At 42.7% G+C, this 16,764-nt stretch overlaps 1 protein-coding gene across 1 annotated transcript in view; it reads right to left on the bottom strand.

Annotated features, from left to right (window-relative positions):
- myo15aa (myosin XVAa) overlaps nucleotides 1-11,700 on the bottom strand; it is a 41,054-nt gene extending 29,354 nt beyond the window's left edge. Inside the window, exons 1-13 of the mRNA XM_041817511.1 lie at nucleotides 10,354-11,700; nucleotides 9,851-9,933; nucleotides 7,128-7,191; nucleotides 6,846-6,955; nucleotides 6,540-6,614; nucleotides 4,764-4,854; nucleotides 4,640-4,645; nucleotides 3,466-3,569; nucleotides 2,734-2,797; nucleotides 2,532-2,645; nucleotides 1,805-1,966; nucleotides 1,463-1,576; nucleotides 1,195-1,253 (exon numbers count right to left, since the gene is read on the bottom strand). Coding sequence (XP_041673445.1) covers nucleotides 1,195-1,253; nucleotides 1,463-1,576; nucleotides 1,805-1,966; nucleotides 2,532-2,645; nucleotides 2,734-2,797; nucleotides 3,466-3,569; nucleotides 4,640-4,645; nucleotides 4,764-4,854; nucleotides 6,540-6,614; nucleotides 6,846-6,955; nucleotides 7,128-7,191; nucleotides 9,851-9,933; nucleotides 10,354-11,700 — 2,393 coding nt within the window. The remainder of the gene's footprint in view (nucleotides 1-1,194; nucleotides 1,254-1,462; nucleotides 1,577-1,804; nucleotides 1,967-2,531; nucleotides 2,646-2,733; nucleotides 2,798-3,465; nucleotides 3,570-4,639; nucleotides 4,646-4,763; nucleotides 4,855-6,539; nucleotides 6,615-6,845; nucleotides 6,956-7,127; nucleotides 7,192-9,850; nucleotides 9,934-10,353) is intronic.
- Between the last annotated feature and the right edge of the window lie 5,064 nt (nucleotides 11,701-16,764).

Raw genomic sequence — 16,764 nt, 5'->3', positions numbered from 1 at the left:
GATCTTGGAACAAAATTTATGACAGAAACAAGAGACTGATCAAAACTGACATGTTTTGCACCCCCCTTTCCTCATGATAACATGTAAATTTTAGCAAATTTTCCAGAAATCTTGAAAAATTACTTCATTGATATGGTAAAAGCAACTCTTTTTGGCAAAAAAGGAGATAGAGTTAAATATATTGGTAAAACATTTAAATTGACCCCTTTTCACAATAAAACAGAGTAAAATCAACAGTATAGTGGCATGTTATTCATAAACTTTTGCCACCTTTTTTTTCAGACACACATTCGTGACCCACTTTCATATCACCCCACAAATTGAGAACCTCGAATATAGAGAATAACTCATTTTTTAGGTGATTTTCATATTAAAAAACAGTGACTTCCTGTATTCAAATTGGTAGTTAAAGGGTTAAAATCCTACAAAAAAAAAAAAAAAAAAAAAAAAATCTGATCCAGATTGAAAAAAAAAATCTAAAAAAAAAAAACCTGGAGAGGAATATTTCTATAAAATCCATTATGAATGTTTTGGAAATTGAGTGGAAATTTTTGTCCTAAATGGCCAAATGGAGTTCAGTGTTTGTTCACAGTAAACTATAGGCCATTTGAAAAAAAAGAAATTGGAATTTCAAAATTTATCAAGAATAAAAAACCTACAAAAATGATGAAAAAGATCACAAAATTGAAGCGAAAAATTCCCTCTTGTAGACAAAAATGTTTGGAGTGATACTGGAGGATTTAAGACCAATTTGTCTGTATTTATATAGCAAGACACTGGATTGAGTCAGATATAGGAAAGAGTTAACAGGGAATGGTGTCACTGGCTGGGCTTGAACCCAGACTGCCCATGCACATGTACAATTCTGACCCAGCAAGGTAGAAAAGCAGTTAAAAAGTGTCACAGCCATTCAAAGAAAGGAGTGACTTTACAATCCCATAAGCCCTTATGCAGCACACTAACGATAATGACGTTGCCTGTCTCTGCACTTTATACTGATATAAAAGCAGCAATGTAGCTTACACACCAGATTTTACGGTAATACCTCCAAAAATAATTCATTTTTAAAATCATTTTTCTACCACTGCAACAACTATTTTTTAGAATGAGAACAAAACAGCACATAAAAGGGTGTTTTCCTACATGAAGTTGTAACACGACATACACGGGTATGTTGGGTGTGTTGCCCCTCACCTGGCATCAACTGCACTTTCCACAGTCAGTGGTGTGTAGATTTTGTCCCTCATCGTCTCCTGTAGAGAAAACATAAGAGGTTTAAAGCCACAGTTGTGAATGTGTAAAGGGGGGAAAGATTCAGCATCCCAGCTAGGTGAGGCGAGTTTATTTATAGAGCAACACTTACACACAAAGCAACCCAAAAGCACTTTACATGATTAAAACAGAACATTTATAACTGTAAGAGTAGGTATAACAGGCAAGGCTGCCTTGGTTTGATACTAACTGTGACTTTGTAGGTGATGGCTTTCTGTAGTCCCTCCGGGGAGATCTGCAACAGCTCTGCCACCACTCTGATCTCCTGCGCACTCACCACTGATGCCACCTCCTGGCCATCAGCCTGTAGTACAGCACAGAAAGAGAGGAAAAAAATCGGTTTTCTTCTAGCTTCCCAAAAATCAATTGGTCTCATAAAGCTTAGTAAACTTTAAAATTTGCTGTATAAAATCTACCCATAGTAATACTGTTGTATATGGCGTTGAGAAAATGCTCAATTGTCTCCAATATGCAGTATAATGAACACAACTGATCACAAAGAAAAGAAACAAGATTAGTTTGAAAACACTACCTCATATCTCTGAAAGTAGACATTTCCAAGGTGCAGTATGGAAGAAAGAACTCTAAAGATGGCCGACTGGTCCTCAGGAGTGAAGTGAAGGATCTCCATGGCAGCACGCAGACGCAGGAAGTCCTCTGCATCATTTTTCCCTGTTATCCCACAATCCCCTCCCTATAGGACAGAAATAGACAAGGTGTGATACTTTTGCTTTGAAATAGTGGATTCTTCTCCAGATTTGAATGACATGAGACTGATAACTGTTTAGTACTGCATCACTTAGAATGGCCTTACATTACTTGATTTTAGACCTGGCTTTGGGTCCAGTTCTACCTCCATTCAAGGATCAAAGAATGGCCTGATTCAAGGATTGTCACAACCTGTTATTCATATGAACAAACCCCCAGTGGGCAGTGTCAAAATTACTATTCAACTGTTTCTGATGGAGTCAGAGTCTCCCCGATTCATACATGTTTAATATACAAATATGAACACAACTATACTGTCTCTCAGCCAGGCTTTTCTTCATATTCTTAACACCAAGACAGCAAGCTGACAGCAGGGATCATCCTCCAAGTTTGTTTTCTTTTTGATGTCAAGCAAGCTTCTCCGAGATCTCTTTAAAACTCATAAGTGTTTGTAGTTTTGTGGTCAAATCATCTAGCATGTTCGTTTGAAGAATAAAAACTTCAAAAATTAAAAAATCAGTTACTTTTTGGCTTTGTGAAGCCAGGCGTACCTGGTTGAGGTAATAATAGGTCTCTGCTTCTTGAAGATAGAAAGCCTGCCTCTGCTGTGAGGGAAGACCGGCCAACATCTCGTAGAAGATGTGATAGTTCCTCTCATCTTTGGCCTTCATAGTTAAACAAAGTGAAATCAATTTCACATAAAGAGGAAGGTTAAAAAAGAAAAAATCTTGTGTGTGCTTGTGTTTGTGTCACCTGGAAGACAATCCGTGACTTTTCCAGCAGATACTGAGAGGTTATGGCACCACTGATCACACCGCTGGACAAAGACAGAAGCAAAAGTGAGTAGATTTATACAGAACAAAACTGAATTTACAGAAGAAAAGGAAACGAGTTTTGGGAAATTAAGGTTAGCTTACAATACTTTAAGATACAATCAGATATATGACACAAAAACATCTGTGATTCAATGTGAAATACCTGGTCCAAAACAACACAGTGATTCTGGGATTACTGATGTAGAGCAGGACAATCTCATATTACCATATCTGACTAACTGAATGATACTAAAATGCCTACAGAAAGTTAAAAAGCAGAAATGATGTGCCTTTTCTCATCCTATAAATGTTTTTAACTGACATTATCCTGCTGTTTTCTACTCATGTTTTCTTCACTATTGGCTTTAATTTGGCTGATAAACTTCTTTTCATATAACTCTATGTTGTCATAATTGCCAACTTGAGGAGTCATGTCATATATTAATTTTTTTAAGTGAAAAATAACTGTCTCTGGCACTTCAGTGGTAATTGCACCAGTCAAGTCAAGATGGCGGTATCTTTTGGATCAATATCCTGTCCCACTTGCATTGATTTGTTCTGAACAGATTATACAAATATAAAGTTTTCTGAGAGCCATTTTAAATAGCTCTGATGGGGCGAGACGGTCACTTAGAGTAGCCAAAATTTTGTGTATGAATCTCATACTCACTCCTCCATAAAGACCTCTATGTATTTCCCAAAGCGACTGGAATTGTCATTCCGAACAGTTTTGGCATTTCCAAAAGATTCCAGCAGAGGAGCTGCTTCGAGTATCTATCGAACATTCAAACACAATAAATCAATAACTGTCATCATCATAAAATATATATCATTTTGTTATTTATTACAAAGATGCACAAACTAGCTAACACCACTGGATGCTCTATAGGACATACATCATCTTGTGTAGTTTTATTTGAAAAAAATAAAAAAATACCCAATGATATAACGACTGATGAAAGTCTTCACAGCCCTGGTAAAATTCCACATTTTTGAGGTGTAAAAAATAATATCAAGAGATATAATTTCAGAACTTTTACAAGCTCAGATGTAACCTATAACACATTGACCTCAGTTGAAAAACAGCCAAAATCCTTCAGAAAGAATTAATGAAAAATGAAAAAACAACTTAAACCTGGTTACATAAATAGGTACACCCCTAGACATCAGCATTCAGTCTTTCTGAACACCACAGCCATTGCAAAGCAGGGTGGGAGTAGAGGATTATGAGCTGGTCCAAATGCGAGTCAGTTTTGGCATGAACCTTCAGGTGTCTGCTAGAAAGCTGAAGTTAAAGAATAATTTCACCTTTCAACGTGACAATGACCCACAGTAAACATTTGGATAAATCTATCAAAGACTGGACAAACAAGAGTTCGGATCTGAATCCATCTAAAAACCTGTGGGATGGCCTTAAGAGGGGATGTGCACAGTAAATGTCCTAATTGGAAAGATTTTGAGCACTTTTGCAGTAAAGCAATACAATTTTGACAAGCTGAGATAGGCTACCCTGATAGACTCCTACTCAAAAAGAGTGAATGCTGCGATGAATCAAAAGGTTATCTAACGAGGTGTTAGTCTAGAGGTGTGCATATTTATGCAGCCAGGTGGATAAAGTTTGCTAATGATATAGTTTTGCATTTTTTTCCTCACCAAACTGTGAAGTTACATCAGGGTTGTGTAGACTTTTAAGAGCCACTGTAAAAAACTAAGTCAACAGAAGAGGTCAGAGAGAAAACTGCAGCCACACCACAGCAAACCTAAACACACTTCTGCTCTCAAGGCCATATATGAAGATGATGTGCAAACATTTAAAGCACAATGCATGCAGGCAACCCTACTACCTCAATCTGCCCCCAAGAAGAGCCAGCAGACACACAAGATACGGAGAAAAGTTGCACAACAGCATTAGTAATCTTAAATAACTGAAACGTGTGTGTCTGTGTGTGTGTAGATGTTTTTGCACACCTGCTGTGCAATATTGCTTTTGTGGTGTATTGCTGCTAGGTAGCGAAGGACTAGTTTGGTGGCCTCTGTTTTCCCTGATCCGCTCTCCCCACTGAAACAAAGCCACATACACTCAATTAAGGACAAAATATTCATCAGTGTATTCAGTTAGTAATATAGTTTTATGATGAATTATCCCAATGCTCTGCTGATGACATTTAGAAGTTTACACACTGTTAAAAGAAGAGGAGGATGCTACACAATGGTAAGCATTGCCCTGTCCCTGCTTTTATAGATGTGCTGCTGCTATCAAATTCAAAATGAGCTAATATTTTTCATGAAATGTTAACATATATCAGGTTCAACATCTGATATGTTGCTCATGCTCTATTTTGAATAAAATATGGGTTTATGGGAATTGCAAATTATTGCATTCTGTTCTTAGTTACATTTTGTAAAGCGCCCCAACTTTTTTGGAATTAGGGTTGTAATCCGACCATAAGAATTAAATGTAACATAGGAGTAGTCAGTGTTGAATTAAGGCAGACATGTTAGTGCAAAAATTCCACATATTGTGCCTTGTAATGATTGGCAATGTAGCATGTACATTTCAAATTTGCTACAAATCTCCTGGAAGAAAATCCCACAACTTGCTAGCAAAGTTGAAGGTCAAAAAGCCTCGCTGACCAGGGTGATCTTGGTCGGACAAAAGCTTGTCGACCAAACACTTGACTAATCGAATGGAAGCTGTCAGCCCTACTCCAGGACCTGTACAGAGTTTGGCAAAAGTGTGGGATACATGCATGTGTGTTAATATGAGGACACAAGCACCCTGACCACATTCCAGCGTAAGGTTTCAACTCACGGACTGGTCAGCCAAAAACCTGACTATTACCGGTCACTATACACCAGAACTCTGTTACCCCGTAGCATGCACTCAGTGACTCACACACCAACATAGGGTCTGCACATGTGCTCTCAGACACACACAAACTGCTGAAACTGTATCTGCTTCTGGCCCAGACCTGGCTGGGCTTTCCTTTCAGGTGTCTCCTTCCAAATATGGCCGGTGTGTTCCAAGTCTGTGGGAGTGAGTGTGTGTTTTCTAGTGTTTGGTTCTGACTGTTTAAAGGCGTTCACATGCTCGCTCAAGTGTGCCCATGTACAATCTGTTCCGTTAAAGTGTTGACATTATAGTCTAACAGTAATCTGACACTGAAATGGCAAAAGAATATAAACTGCAACATTAAATTGTGCACAAGAGCCAGAAGCACTGAGTATAATTCTGACATTGACAGTCTGTTACTAAATCTGTACACATAGGCATTTTTAAAACCCTCCAGTGGACAGATATTACAAATGCACAAGTGTTTCTTCTCCGGGATATCTGGCGTAGAGTGAGGCGCCTGTGACAGATAGACGAAGCGAGAAAGGAGTGAAGGATGGCCCTGTCTCAAGAAAACCACAGACAGACAGGCACTCATGAATTTACAAACACTAATGGTACTGGAGATGGAAACCTGACTGTCCAAGAAGATCATGGGCACCTTATTCACCAAGGTCAAACTCTTGAAAAGCCTGAGAATGTCATGAATGACATGACAAAGTCATGCAGCACAATGCAAGCCTTCAAAACTGAAGGCGATTATCACCATAACAATTTTCTCGGCCAAAAGCGGAGTAAAACCAGGCCTGATGAATGAAACTCCCAAATAAACAGCTGGTGATAGTTTCTATCTTATATAAAGGTTGACAGATACTAAAAGTCTAGAATTAGAATGGATTTCAGTCCTTTACCTGATAATTATGACCTGGTTGTGTTTGGCATCCATCATTTTGGAATAAGCAGCGTTTGCTATGGCAAACAAGTGCCTGAAAGAGAAAGAGATGTTGCATAAAACTATGAAATATTAAGCCAAAAAAAAAGAGAGCAAAAATCTTAGAAAACATGATAATTAACACTGATTTAAAGGACAGTTATAACTCTAATTTACAAACAGATTCGTCCTTGTTGGGGGCATAACTGATAATTTGATGTTATGACAATTATATCTTATATTTTAAAGCAAAAACCTGCTTTCTCAAAGTATAATTAGGACTTACGGAGGGTTCTCTCCCAGAGCCCGTCCTTTGTACAGCAGCACCATGTCCGTCCCATAGATGTTGTACATCTTATAGGGGTTCACAGACACCAGAATACTACCTATATAAGTCTGGAATATTCAATTAAATCAGTAAAATATAAAACATAAAAGCATAGAAAGACTGTTTTTGCATAAACAAAATGATGTGACTTATAAAAAGTTAAGTTAAAAGAAGGACTTAAGGATATGTTCTGTGGTATTGTGATTGTGTGCAGTATGGGATTGCTGGTCAGATACTTGCATAAATGAGCTGCCTCTCAGATCTCCTCCTCAGGTTCAGCAGAACAGCCCCTTCATGCATTTCCCTAGACAGTTGCAAAATCCCATAAACAATCATAACAGCAGGACAAGAAACTCTTGAATCCTTTGGTTCTTTAAATTTTGCCTGTTTTACACCAATTCACACTGTCACCACCACATGCAGTGCATTCAGATAGTATTCAGACTCTTGGGGCCTTAGTAGGAGAGCCAGAGTGGCTGGATGAAAACCTCCCCCATGTGATACTCTGCTGTAAAATCCAAATTGCTGGAGGGCTGCAGTGATGGTATTCCTTCTGGAACTTTGTCCCATCTGCTCACAGGATCTCTGGAGCTCAGTCAGAGTGACCATCAGGTTCTTGGTCTCCTCTCTTGCTAAGGCCCATCTCCCCCTATTGTTCAGTTTGGCTGAGTGACCAGCTCTCCGAGGAGTCCTGGTTGTGCCATTTGAGAATTATGGAGCCCACTGTGCTCTTGGGAACCTTCAGTGCAGCAGAAACATTTTTGTAGCCTTTCCCAGATACAGTCATGGACGAAAATATTGGCACCCCTGGAATTTTTCCAGAAAATACACCATTTCTCCCAGAAATTGTTGCAATTACAAATGTTTTTGGTATACATGTGTTTATTGCCTTTATGTGCATTGGAACAAGACAAAAAATCCGAAGAAAAAAGACAAAATTGACATAATTTTACACAAAACTCAAAAAATGGGACAGACAAAAATATTGGCACCCTCAAATTAATATTTGGCTGCACACCCTTGGAAAAAAATAACTGTAACCAATCACTTCCTATAACCATCAACAAACTTCTTACACCTCTCAACTGGAATTTTGGACCACTCTTCTTTTGCAAACTGCTCCAGGTCTCTCAAATTTGAAGGGTGCTTCTTGCAACAGCAGTTTTAAGATCTCTCCATAGGTGTTCAATGGGATTTAGAGCCGAACTCATTGCTGGCCACTTCAGAAATCTCCAGCACTTTGTCTCCAATCATTTCATGGTGCTTTTTGAGGTTTGTTTAGGGTCAGTCTCCTGCTGGAACACCCATGACCTCTGACACAGACCCAGCTTTCTGACACTAGGCCCTACATTGTGGCCCAAAATGTTTTAATAGTCTCAGATTTCATGATTCCTTGCACACAGTCAAGGCACCCAGTGCCAGAGGCAGCAAAACAACCCCAAAACATCCTTGAAGCTCCACCATGTTTGACTGTAGGTACTGTGTTCTTTTCTTTGTAGGTCTCATTCTGTTTTCTGTAAATAGTGGAAAGAACTACTTTTCCAAAAAGCTCTACCTTAGTATCATCTGTCCACAAAATGTTCTCCCAGGAGGATTGAGGCTTACTCAGGTACATTTTTGCAAACTCCAGTCTGGCTTTTTTATGTCTCTTTGTCAGCACTGGGGTTCTCCTCGGTCTCCTGCCATAGCGCTTTATCTCATTCAGATTACAACGTATGGTCCGAGCTGACACTTTTGCACCCTGAGTCTGCAGGACAGCCTGAATTTGTGTGGAAGTTGACTGAGGATGTTTATCCACCATTCCAACCATCCTGCGTTGCATTCTTTCTCTTTGCATTATTTCTCTTCTGTCTACATCCAGGGAGATTAGCCACAGTTACATGGGTTATAAACTTCTTGATTATATTACGCACAGTGGACAAAGGAATTTCAAGATCTCTGGAGATGGTCTTGAAACCTTGAGATTGTTCATATTTTTCTACAATTTTGCTTCCTAAGTCCTCAGACAATTCTGGGCTCTTCTTTCTCTTCTCCATGCTTGGTGTGACACACACAGGCACACAACACAAAGGTTGAGTCAACTTTTATACATTCTAACTGGCTTCAGGTGTGATTTCTAGATTGCCAGCACCTGTTACTGCCACAGGTGAGTTTAAATGAGCATCACATGCTTGAAATAAAATGATTTACCCACAGTTTTAAAAGGGTGCCAATAATTTTGTCCGGCTCATTTTTTGAGTTTTGTGTAAAATTATGTCAATTTTGTCTTTTTTCTTCTGATTTTTTGTCTTGTTCCAATGCACATGAAGGAAATAAACACATGTATACCAAAAACATTTGTAATTGCAACAGTTTCTGGGAGAAATGGTGTATTTTCTGGAAAAATTCCAGGGGTGCCAATATTTTTGTCCATGACTGTATGTGCTTGCAACAATCCTGTCTCTGAGCTCTGCTGGCTGTTCCTTTGACCTCATGGCTTGGTTTTTGCTCTGTGAGGCCTTCTACAGAGAGATGTGGACCTTTCCAGATCATGTCCAATCTATTTCATTTACCACATGTGGTCTCCAATTAAGGTGTGGAAACATCTCAACAATGATCCAAAGAAATGGGATAAATGTCATGTTTTGTTGCAAAGGGTCTGAATACTTATGTCAATGGGTTATAACAGATTTTTCTTTTTCATAAATTAGCAAAAAATTTTAAAATTCAGTTTTTAATGTGTTATTATGGGGTACTGAGTATGGATTAATGAGATACAAAGAGAATTTAGACAATAGTAGCATCACACTGCAACATAACAAAAAAGTGATGGGGGTCTGAATACTTAGTGTTTGCACTGTAATTGTGGTTAAGATAGTAGTGATGGATTTGTTCTATTTAATCTATACATAGTAAATTAAAATGCATTTTTCAAAACTGAAAAAGACAGCAGAGTTACTCTGACTGAGACACTTTCTACTTACTCCAGCTGTGTCATATCTTCCACTCCATCTTCGACTCGTTGCTCCTGGTGGGCAATGGTAGGCAGACTTCTGATTGAGTACATCTAAAATAAAATCACAAACATACACACTCAGAAAATGTGCACTAAAACACGATCATACATTTGATGGGTGCAACCATCAGGTTAATGCATTACTGTAGCACATTCCCACACAGATGTGGAAATGCTAATACCCAGAGTCCCATTACTCACAAAACAAATGTACTTAAAACATTTAACTATCTGTTTATCTACCCATCATTTGTCTAAGAATCTGGTTTACTTAAGTACCAAAGCTTGAAAAACAAAGATCTAGAGATCTTAGGTAACATTATTCACTGAAAGCAACAAGCTACCATATAGCTTCTATCTTTTAAGCCAGCCTCCCTTCATAACATAACATTTTCAACACCATAAACAACAAGACTAAATGCTAAGTGGTTGATATTAGCTGTTGTGTTGTCTTGAATTGAAATAGTTTACCTTGTCATACCACTGCCCCTGTGGTTCCCCCTCCCTGCTGAGATTCCACTCCCCTGGTACATGCTCCCTTTGTTCCTGTCCCAGGGGCAGGCTGTGGGGATCCAGCAGCTCCCCGTCTCTATACATGGACCACTTATTGAGATTCTGCACAGTACCATGAGGGAGAACTCTCTCTGCACCCCACACATCTACATCTTGCAGCAGTCCGGCGCCTTCAACTCCTGGGCCTTGTGCCCAGTGCTGCTCTGGGCCAGCACCCTGAACCTGGGGTGACACAACGGCATATGAGGGTAGACGGAAAGAGGCCCCCCGGATGTTAGCATTCTGGAGGGCACCAGAGAGGTTAAGAGAGCGTGGTTCTGGAGGTTTAGGGGCACCTAGCCTCATCATGATATTACTGCTGGGGAGACGGTACTTTGCCTCACGTAAGTTTGGGTTTTTTGATAATGCATTTGATAGATCCATTGTCCGGGGTGCTGTAGTAGGCTGAGGGCGTGCCATCAGAGATCCATCCGGCAAACGGTAGGTAGCAGAACGTAGGTTCTGGTTGCGGAGAGCATTGGAAAGGTCAAGGGAGCGTGGTTCAGAGGTCTCAGCAGAACCAGGCTGCTTCAATAGAGATGTACTTGGAAGTTTGTAAGAGGCACCACGGAGGCTTGTGTTAAGTATGGCACCAGAAAGGAGAGGGCCAGAGGGGGCAGGGGTGGGTGCTTGGGCTTGATTTCTTGAAAACAATGATGATCCTTCTGGGAGCTGAAACTTTGCCTTACGCAGGTTCACATTTAACAGGGCACTTGATAAACCTGGGGAAGAAACTGCATCCTCAGCGCTCTCTGTCTCCTCTCTTGGGTGGGCTAGAAATGAACCATCTGGCAACCGATAAGAGGCTTTGCGAAGGTTCGCATTAAGAAGAGCAGATGAGAGCATAGATGAGGAAGGGGTAACAGGCTCAGGTGATGGCTCATTTCTTGTTATCAAAGTCCCGTCTGGCAGTCTGTACGTTGCTTGACGCAGGGAGGTGTTCAACAGTGCAGAGGAAAGCATGGGCGAAGAAGGGGAGGGTACAGGTGCCTCTGTCCTGGTTACGAGAGTACCATCAGGCAAACGATAAGTGGCCTGTCGCAAGCTTGAATTGAGCAAAGCAGATGATAACATAGGCGATGAAAGGTGCGACTGACTGGAAGACGGCTCTGCCAGTTCAGTTCTGGTGACAAATGAGCCATCGGGGAGCCGATAGGTGGCCTGACGTAGACTTGGATTTTGCAGTGCATTTGAAAGCACAGAGGGTGATAGCCTCCCACCACCACTGACACTGACTCCAACATCAGGGGTAGCCTGAGGCTCCATAGGGCCCCTGGCAAATGTGAAAGAACCCCCTGGAAGCCTTAACATTGACCCCTGGATTTGAGAGGTATGAAGTCCACCACTCAGAAATGAGGAGGTACCTCTGATTGGTCCTTGTTGAGGTATGGTAGGAGGAAGGGCAGAGGTCATGGGAGACAGATGTTGCTGTAGGGGTGTAGTAAAAGAAGCATTGCGTAGCTGGGGGTTAAGTATAGCAGATGACAGGTGAGGGGTGGTGGGAACAGGAGGAGGAGAGAGGACTGTTGTATAGAGGTTAGCATTGCGTTGTAGAGGAGATGAATAGGAGGCACTACGCAGGCGAGGATTCTGGTTTAAAGCATTGGATAGACCAGGAGTGGCATATTGACCTACTACCTGATTCACCTGTCCATCAGCTGATAACTCCCCCTGCCAACTAGGTACAGGGGAAGGGCTTCTCTGTATAGGTGTAGTTGCATCCTGAATATATGGGTTTTGGAGCATGTGTCCTTTTAAAGATGATGAGACATACTGTGTTTGGGGGGAGGATGGTCTCTGCATAGGTAAAGAGTTTACAAAGGGAGTACCTACGATTTGAGGGTTTGGTAAGGCATTTGTAAGCATTGGGGATGGACCTGGATCTATCATTGTGTAATCATACTGGGTGACATTTGGAGCTGGTGGGAAAGCACCAGAAGGCAGACCTGGGTGACCTGGAGGCTGGAAAGATGCTGGACCTAAACCTTGAGGACTAAATGCCCTGTTGGGCAAGGGAGAGGGTGGATGAGATAAGTGATGCATGGGAGAGGCTGAACGAGAGAGAAGAGGAGATGATCGATGTATTGGTAGTGGGGATGGAGGTCTACTCTGTAGCCTACGTACTGATGGCTGGGGAGAAAGAGGGCCGTTATGCTTCAAAGAGGGCTGGGGAGAGGCAGGGGGAGGTGCTCTGATTGACTGCCTAGACTGAAGAGAAGGCTGGCTCCTGGGCATACGTACTAGCGGTTGTCCCCTGCCTACAGGTCTGTGAAAGCCTCCCTGTGGAGCACCAACACGCTGTGACTCCCTTAACCCTGTAGGCCGGGAGCCCGTCCTGGCTAAGATGGGTCTTCCATCTACACCTGCTGTCTGACCTAATGGAGGGGATGGGCCACTATGGATGGAGGATCTAAATGGGGCCACATGCTGAGTGACTGGGGGCCCATGTCTACTGCGTCTCTGTGCATAAGGGTTTGCTGGGGATGGTTTCACTGCACCCATGGGAACATGACTTCGACCTCCAGGTCCACCTCTCAGCCTGCGAGTAGAGGATCGAGTTGGCAGAGGCCGACTGGATACACGTGATGGGGACGGTGAGGGCGGACGATGAGGGGAGGTGGGGCGGAAGTTTTGGCGTGGAGATTGAGGTCTCTCAGGTAGAGGGGGGCTACGTCTCGGTGGAAATGGAGGGGGAGAGGGTGAACTCCTCATCCTAGATATAGGTTTTCTACCTTTGAGTAAATGTGGCCTGGTAGGAGGCAGATGAACTGCATCTGGAGGAGGCTGCTGTCTAAAAGAGAGTCTTGGAGAAAGAGGTGGGCTTGTTCTCCTTCTCATTGATCCCTGAGGTGAGCTCAAGGGGCTTGAGAGTGGGGAACGGGGTCGGGCAGTTCTTGGACCCCTGTGCATTCCGATTCCGTCCTTTCCCTTTGCCAGGGAAGGTTGAGTTCTAATTGATTCCCCTCTTCTGTTTTGTGGAGGGGACAAGGGTGGGCTCGGTGGTCTACGCCTTTCAGATATAAAATCTTGTCTTTGGTTTGCCATGGAGGCCCGGGGAGAGAGTCCTCTCCTCTGTAAGCAGGGAGAAAAGTAGGGGTCTGGCTGGATGTCCGGGTGATGTGGAGAAAGGCGGGGTGAGTATAGAGCCCTTACTGAAGCTGGCCTTGGTGAGAGCTGTGGAGAAGGATGCGGGCTCATTCGTCGCACTAGCCTTGGTGAGGCCAAAGGTGAGTGCAACTGTGCTTGCATGAGTGGAGGCGGATGTGGTTGTACTGGTACAGCCATTGGTGGCATCTGCCTCATTTGAAACATTTGTGGATCCTGAAGGAGGGGTGGTTGGTAGGTGGGAGAAGCCGCTTGCATTGGCAAGGAAGTTGGTGAAAAGTGATTGTAAGAAATAGAGGGAGAAGGGTGAGTATGCTGAGCAGGAGAGAGGTGCTCCTGTTGAATGGTCATGGCTGTTGGATAGGGGGCTTTTCTTGGAAGAATTGGGGACTGTTGTTGGATCATGACATTTGGATAATGAGGCTGTGCAGGAAGGCCTGTGGGAAGGGGCTGCTCAAATGGTATATCTGACACAATGTCCAGATTGTTGAGCATAAGAGCTGGGGAGGGAGGAGGAAACACTGGGGGGGAGGGATGAGAATGAGGAGAAGGGGGAGGTGGTAGGGGTTCCACATCAAGCCTCTCTTTTCCAAATAGCCTAACCTGGGGCCTGGGGACCCTAAACTGGTCAACAGCACGTGGCTCGGCAAGAGAGTAAGAAAATTGCTCCTGTCCATATGGCTGTACTGCCTGAGCTACACCTGGTACAGCATCCATAAAAACAGGTTGTTGATAGGGGTTATAAAAAGCAGCAGGGTCAGTATATCCCAGCACTGGGTCATTATATGTACCTGGAAGAACTTCATAACCAGCACTCATCACTCCATATGGGTCAGATGCCATATAGCTATATCCCATACTCTGGTTAAAATAATCACCATACAGCTCAGGGTCATAGGGGTCATAGTAACCATCCATGGCATTATCATAGTACTCATATGGCTCTGGTTCCAATGCATAAAGCATTCCATCTTCACCGTAGTAATACTCCACCCCTTCATTGTGAAAATAATTTTCATACTCATCATCATAATAGTCATAAGGGTGACTGTAGTATTCCATGTCATCATAATAGTTCAATTCATCATCATAATAAAAGTTGCCTTCATCATCATAATAACCATATTCATCCTCCCATTCCTCATCGTCATAGTAGTCCATTTCCTCTCCATAGGGGTCATAAGGGTCATAAGTGGGGTGTTGTCTCTGGAATCCTCTTGGTCTCCATCCATCTTGGTAATCATCTTCGTATCCATATTCATCATCACCATAGTCATATCCGTCATTGTAGTAATAAGTCTGTCTCCCTCTAGGTTCCCTGTTGGCAAATGACAGACGCTTTCGTTGACGTCCCCCTGCTCTTCCCCCCAGTCGACTACGACCCTTAGAACTCAGGAACCTTCCAGTCAACCAGTTAGAGGCTGCAGCTATCCGTCCTAACATCCAGCCTTTAGTTTTAAACCCAGATCCTGTTTTCTTTTTCCCAAACATTCCTTTGAATTTCCCCCCAAGTCCCTTAGCCTCTGTTGCCATTTTCCCTTTGCCACCTAAACTGATAAGATTTATTGACTTTCCAGATGGTTTGGTTTCTTTCTGAGCGTCATCTTTTTTATTGAACATGCTGAAGCCAGACAGACCTGGCTTCTTATCAGTTTGTTTACCCCCAAAGCCTGCAAAAAGCTTGCTGTTGCCCAGAAGTGGTTTACCATCGGCAGGGGGCTTCTTTTTCTTGGAGAGTCTGAGGAAGAGACGTGAGGTGCTTTTGAGGTTTCTCTTTGGTTTTGTTTTTTCTGCCTGCTGTTTGGAAGGCATGCTAAAAGGAGTGGATTTCCCTGCGAGACCTGTGAGAGCTTTTGAGGCTCCCTTTAGGTGAGACCTGACATCTGGTGTCTTCACTGCTTTTGCTGCACTTGCACTTCTTTTCTGCCCTTCAGCAGCAAAACCCATCATGGCCTTGGATGCCCCTTTGATGTTGACATCACTCATCTTTTTTAGATTAACAGCACCCATCCCTTTTTTTAATCCCTCCTCCTCTTTTTTTGGAGGAGGCTTTAAACCCTTCATAGCCATGGCCTTCGATGCACCTTTCAGAGCTGCTTTCCCTTTTCCTTTATCCTTCTTGGTAACAACCTCTTCCTCACTGGCATCCTCTTCAGTCTGCATCTCCTCTTCTTCTTCTTCCGACCCCTCTTCTGACTCACTGACTGGTTTCTTCCCCTTTCCCTTCTTCCCATCATCCTTCCCTTTCCCTTTAGCTGGTGCCTCCTCTTTCTTTCCCCCTTTCTTGTCATCTTTGCCTCCCTTCTTATCATCTTTTCCACCTTTCTTTGGCTCCTCTGGCTTGCCTTTCTTGGCAGCAGATTTTGAGTCACCCTTTTTAGGTGGCATGGCTTCTCTCGACTCAAATCATTTGAAAGAAAGAGAAGATCAACTTTCCAAATGTGCCAACACTGATGTGTACTCTTGAGAAGAAGAGTCTGAGTAGAAGTGACATCCTCCCATTCTTAACTGTTTTCACGTCTTCCCTCCTTTTTCCTCCATCTGATCCGTCACTGTGACACCTCCAGAAACACAAACTGTAGCACACTCTGTCCCAAGTCGGTTGTTCTATAATGCAGACTGAGACAAACAGAAACCACAGGCCTTGCAAACACGATCTAGCAATGGAGTCAGAATCTCTGCCTTCAGGGCTCACTCTCATTACAGTACATCTTCAAGCCTCAGATAAAGTAATGGCTCTGTGTGAGTAAAAAGAGACAGAAACCAGTCAAGAAGTGTTAGATTAGGAGTACAGTTACTTCCTCAATTTACAATCTTGCATTTGGGAAAAATGAGTCAAACAGTCTCTTTCAGTTTTACCTATTTGTTGTCCGTAGCTCGCCAAGTTGGTTCCCAAAGTTCATCCTGCAAATAATCATAATTTCCTGGGCTTGCTCAGGAGTTTGAAAGTATCTTTGCAGGGTCTCCCAATGAAAAAAGCACCTGGTTTTCCCAGTGGCAGAGTCCTTATGCTCCTTTGTGCGTCTTCTTTTGTTAGTGCGTCCTTTCAGTCTGGTGGTAAACCCTCATCTTGGCTGCCACACGAACTTTGGCAGTCTCTCCTCGATTAGGAGCGCTGATGTGCATGTGTGCCTGTGAGAGCCTTGGCCTTCAGGGGTGTCCTCCTCTTTGTCCATGCCAATCACACATACAAGGGTGTATTTGTGATGCATTTCAGGTTGTATC

This window comes from Cheilinus undulatus, linkage group 21 (assembly GCF_018320785.1).
Source record: "Cheilinus undulatus linkage group 21, ASM1832078v1, whole genome shotgun sequence".
Lineage (NCBI taxonomy): Eukaryota > Metazoa > Chordata > Actinopteri > Labriformes > Labridae > Cheilinus > Cheilinus undulatus.
Note: the sequence above shows the minus strand (reverse complement) of the source record. Positions and strands in the feature narration are given on the sequence as shown.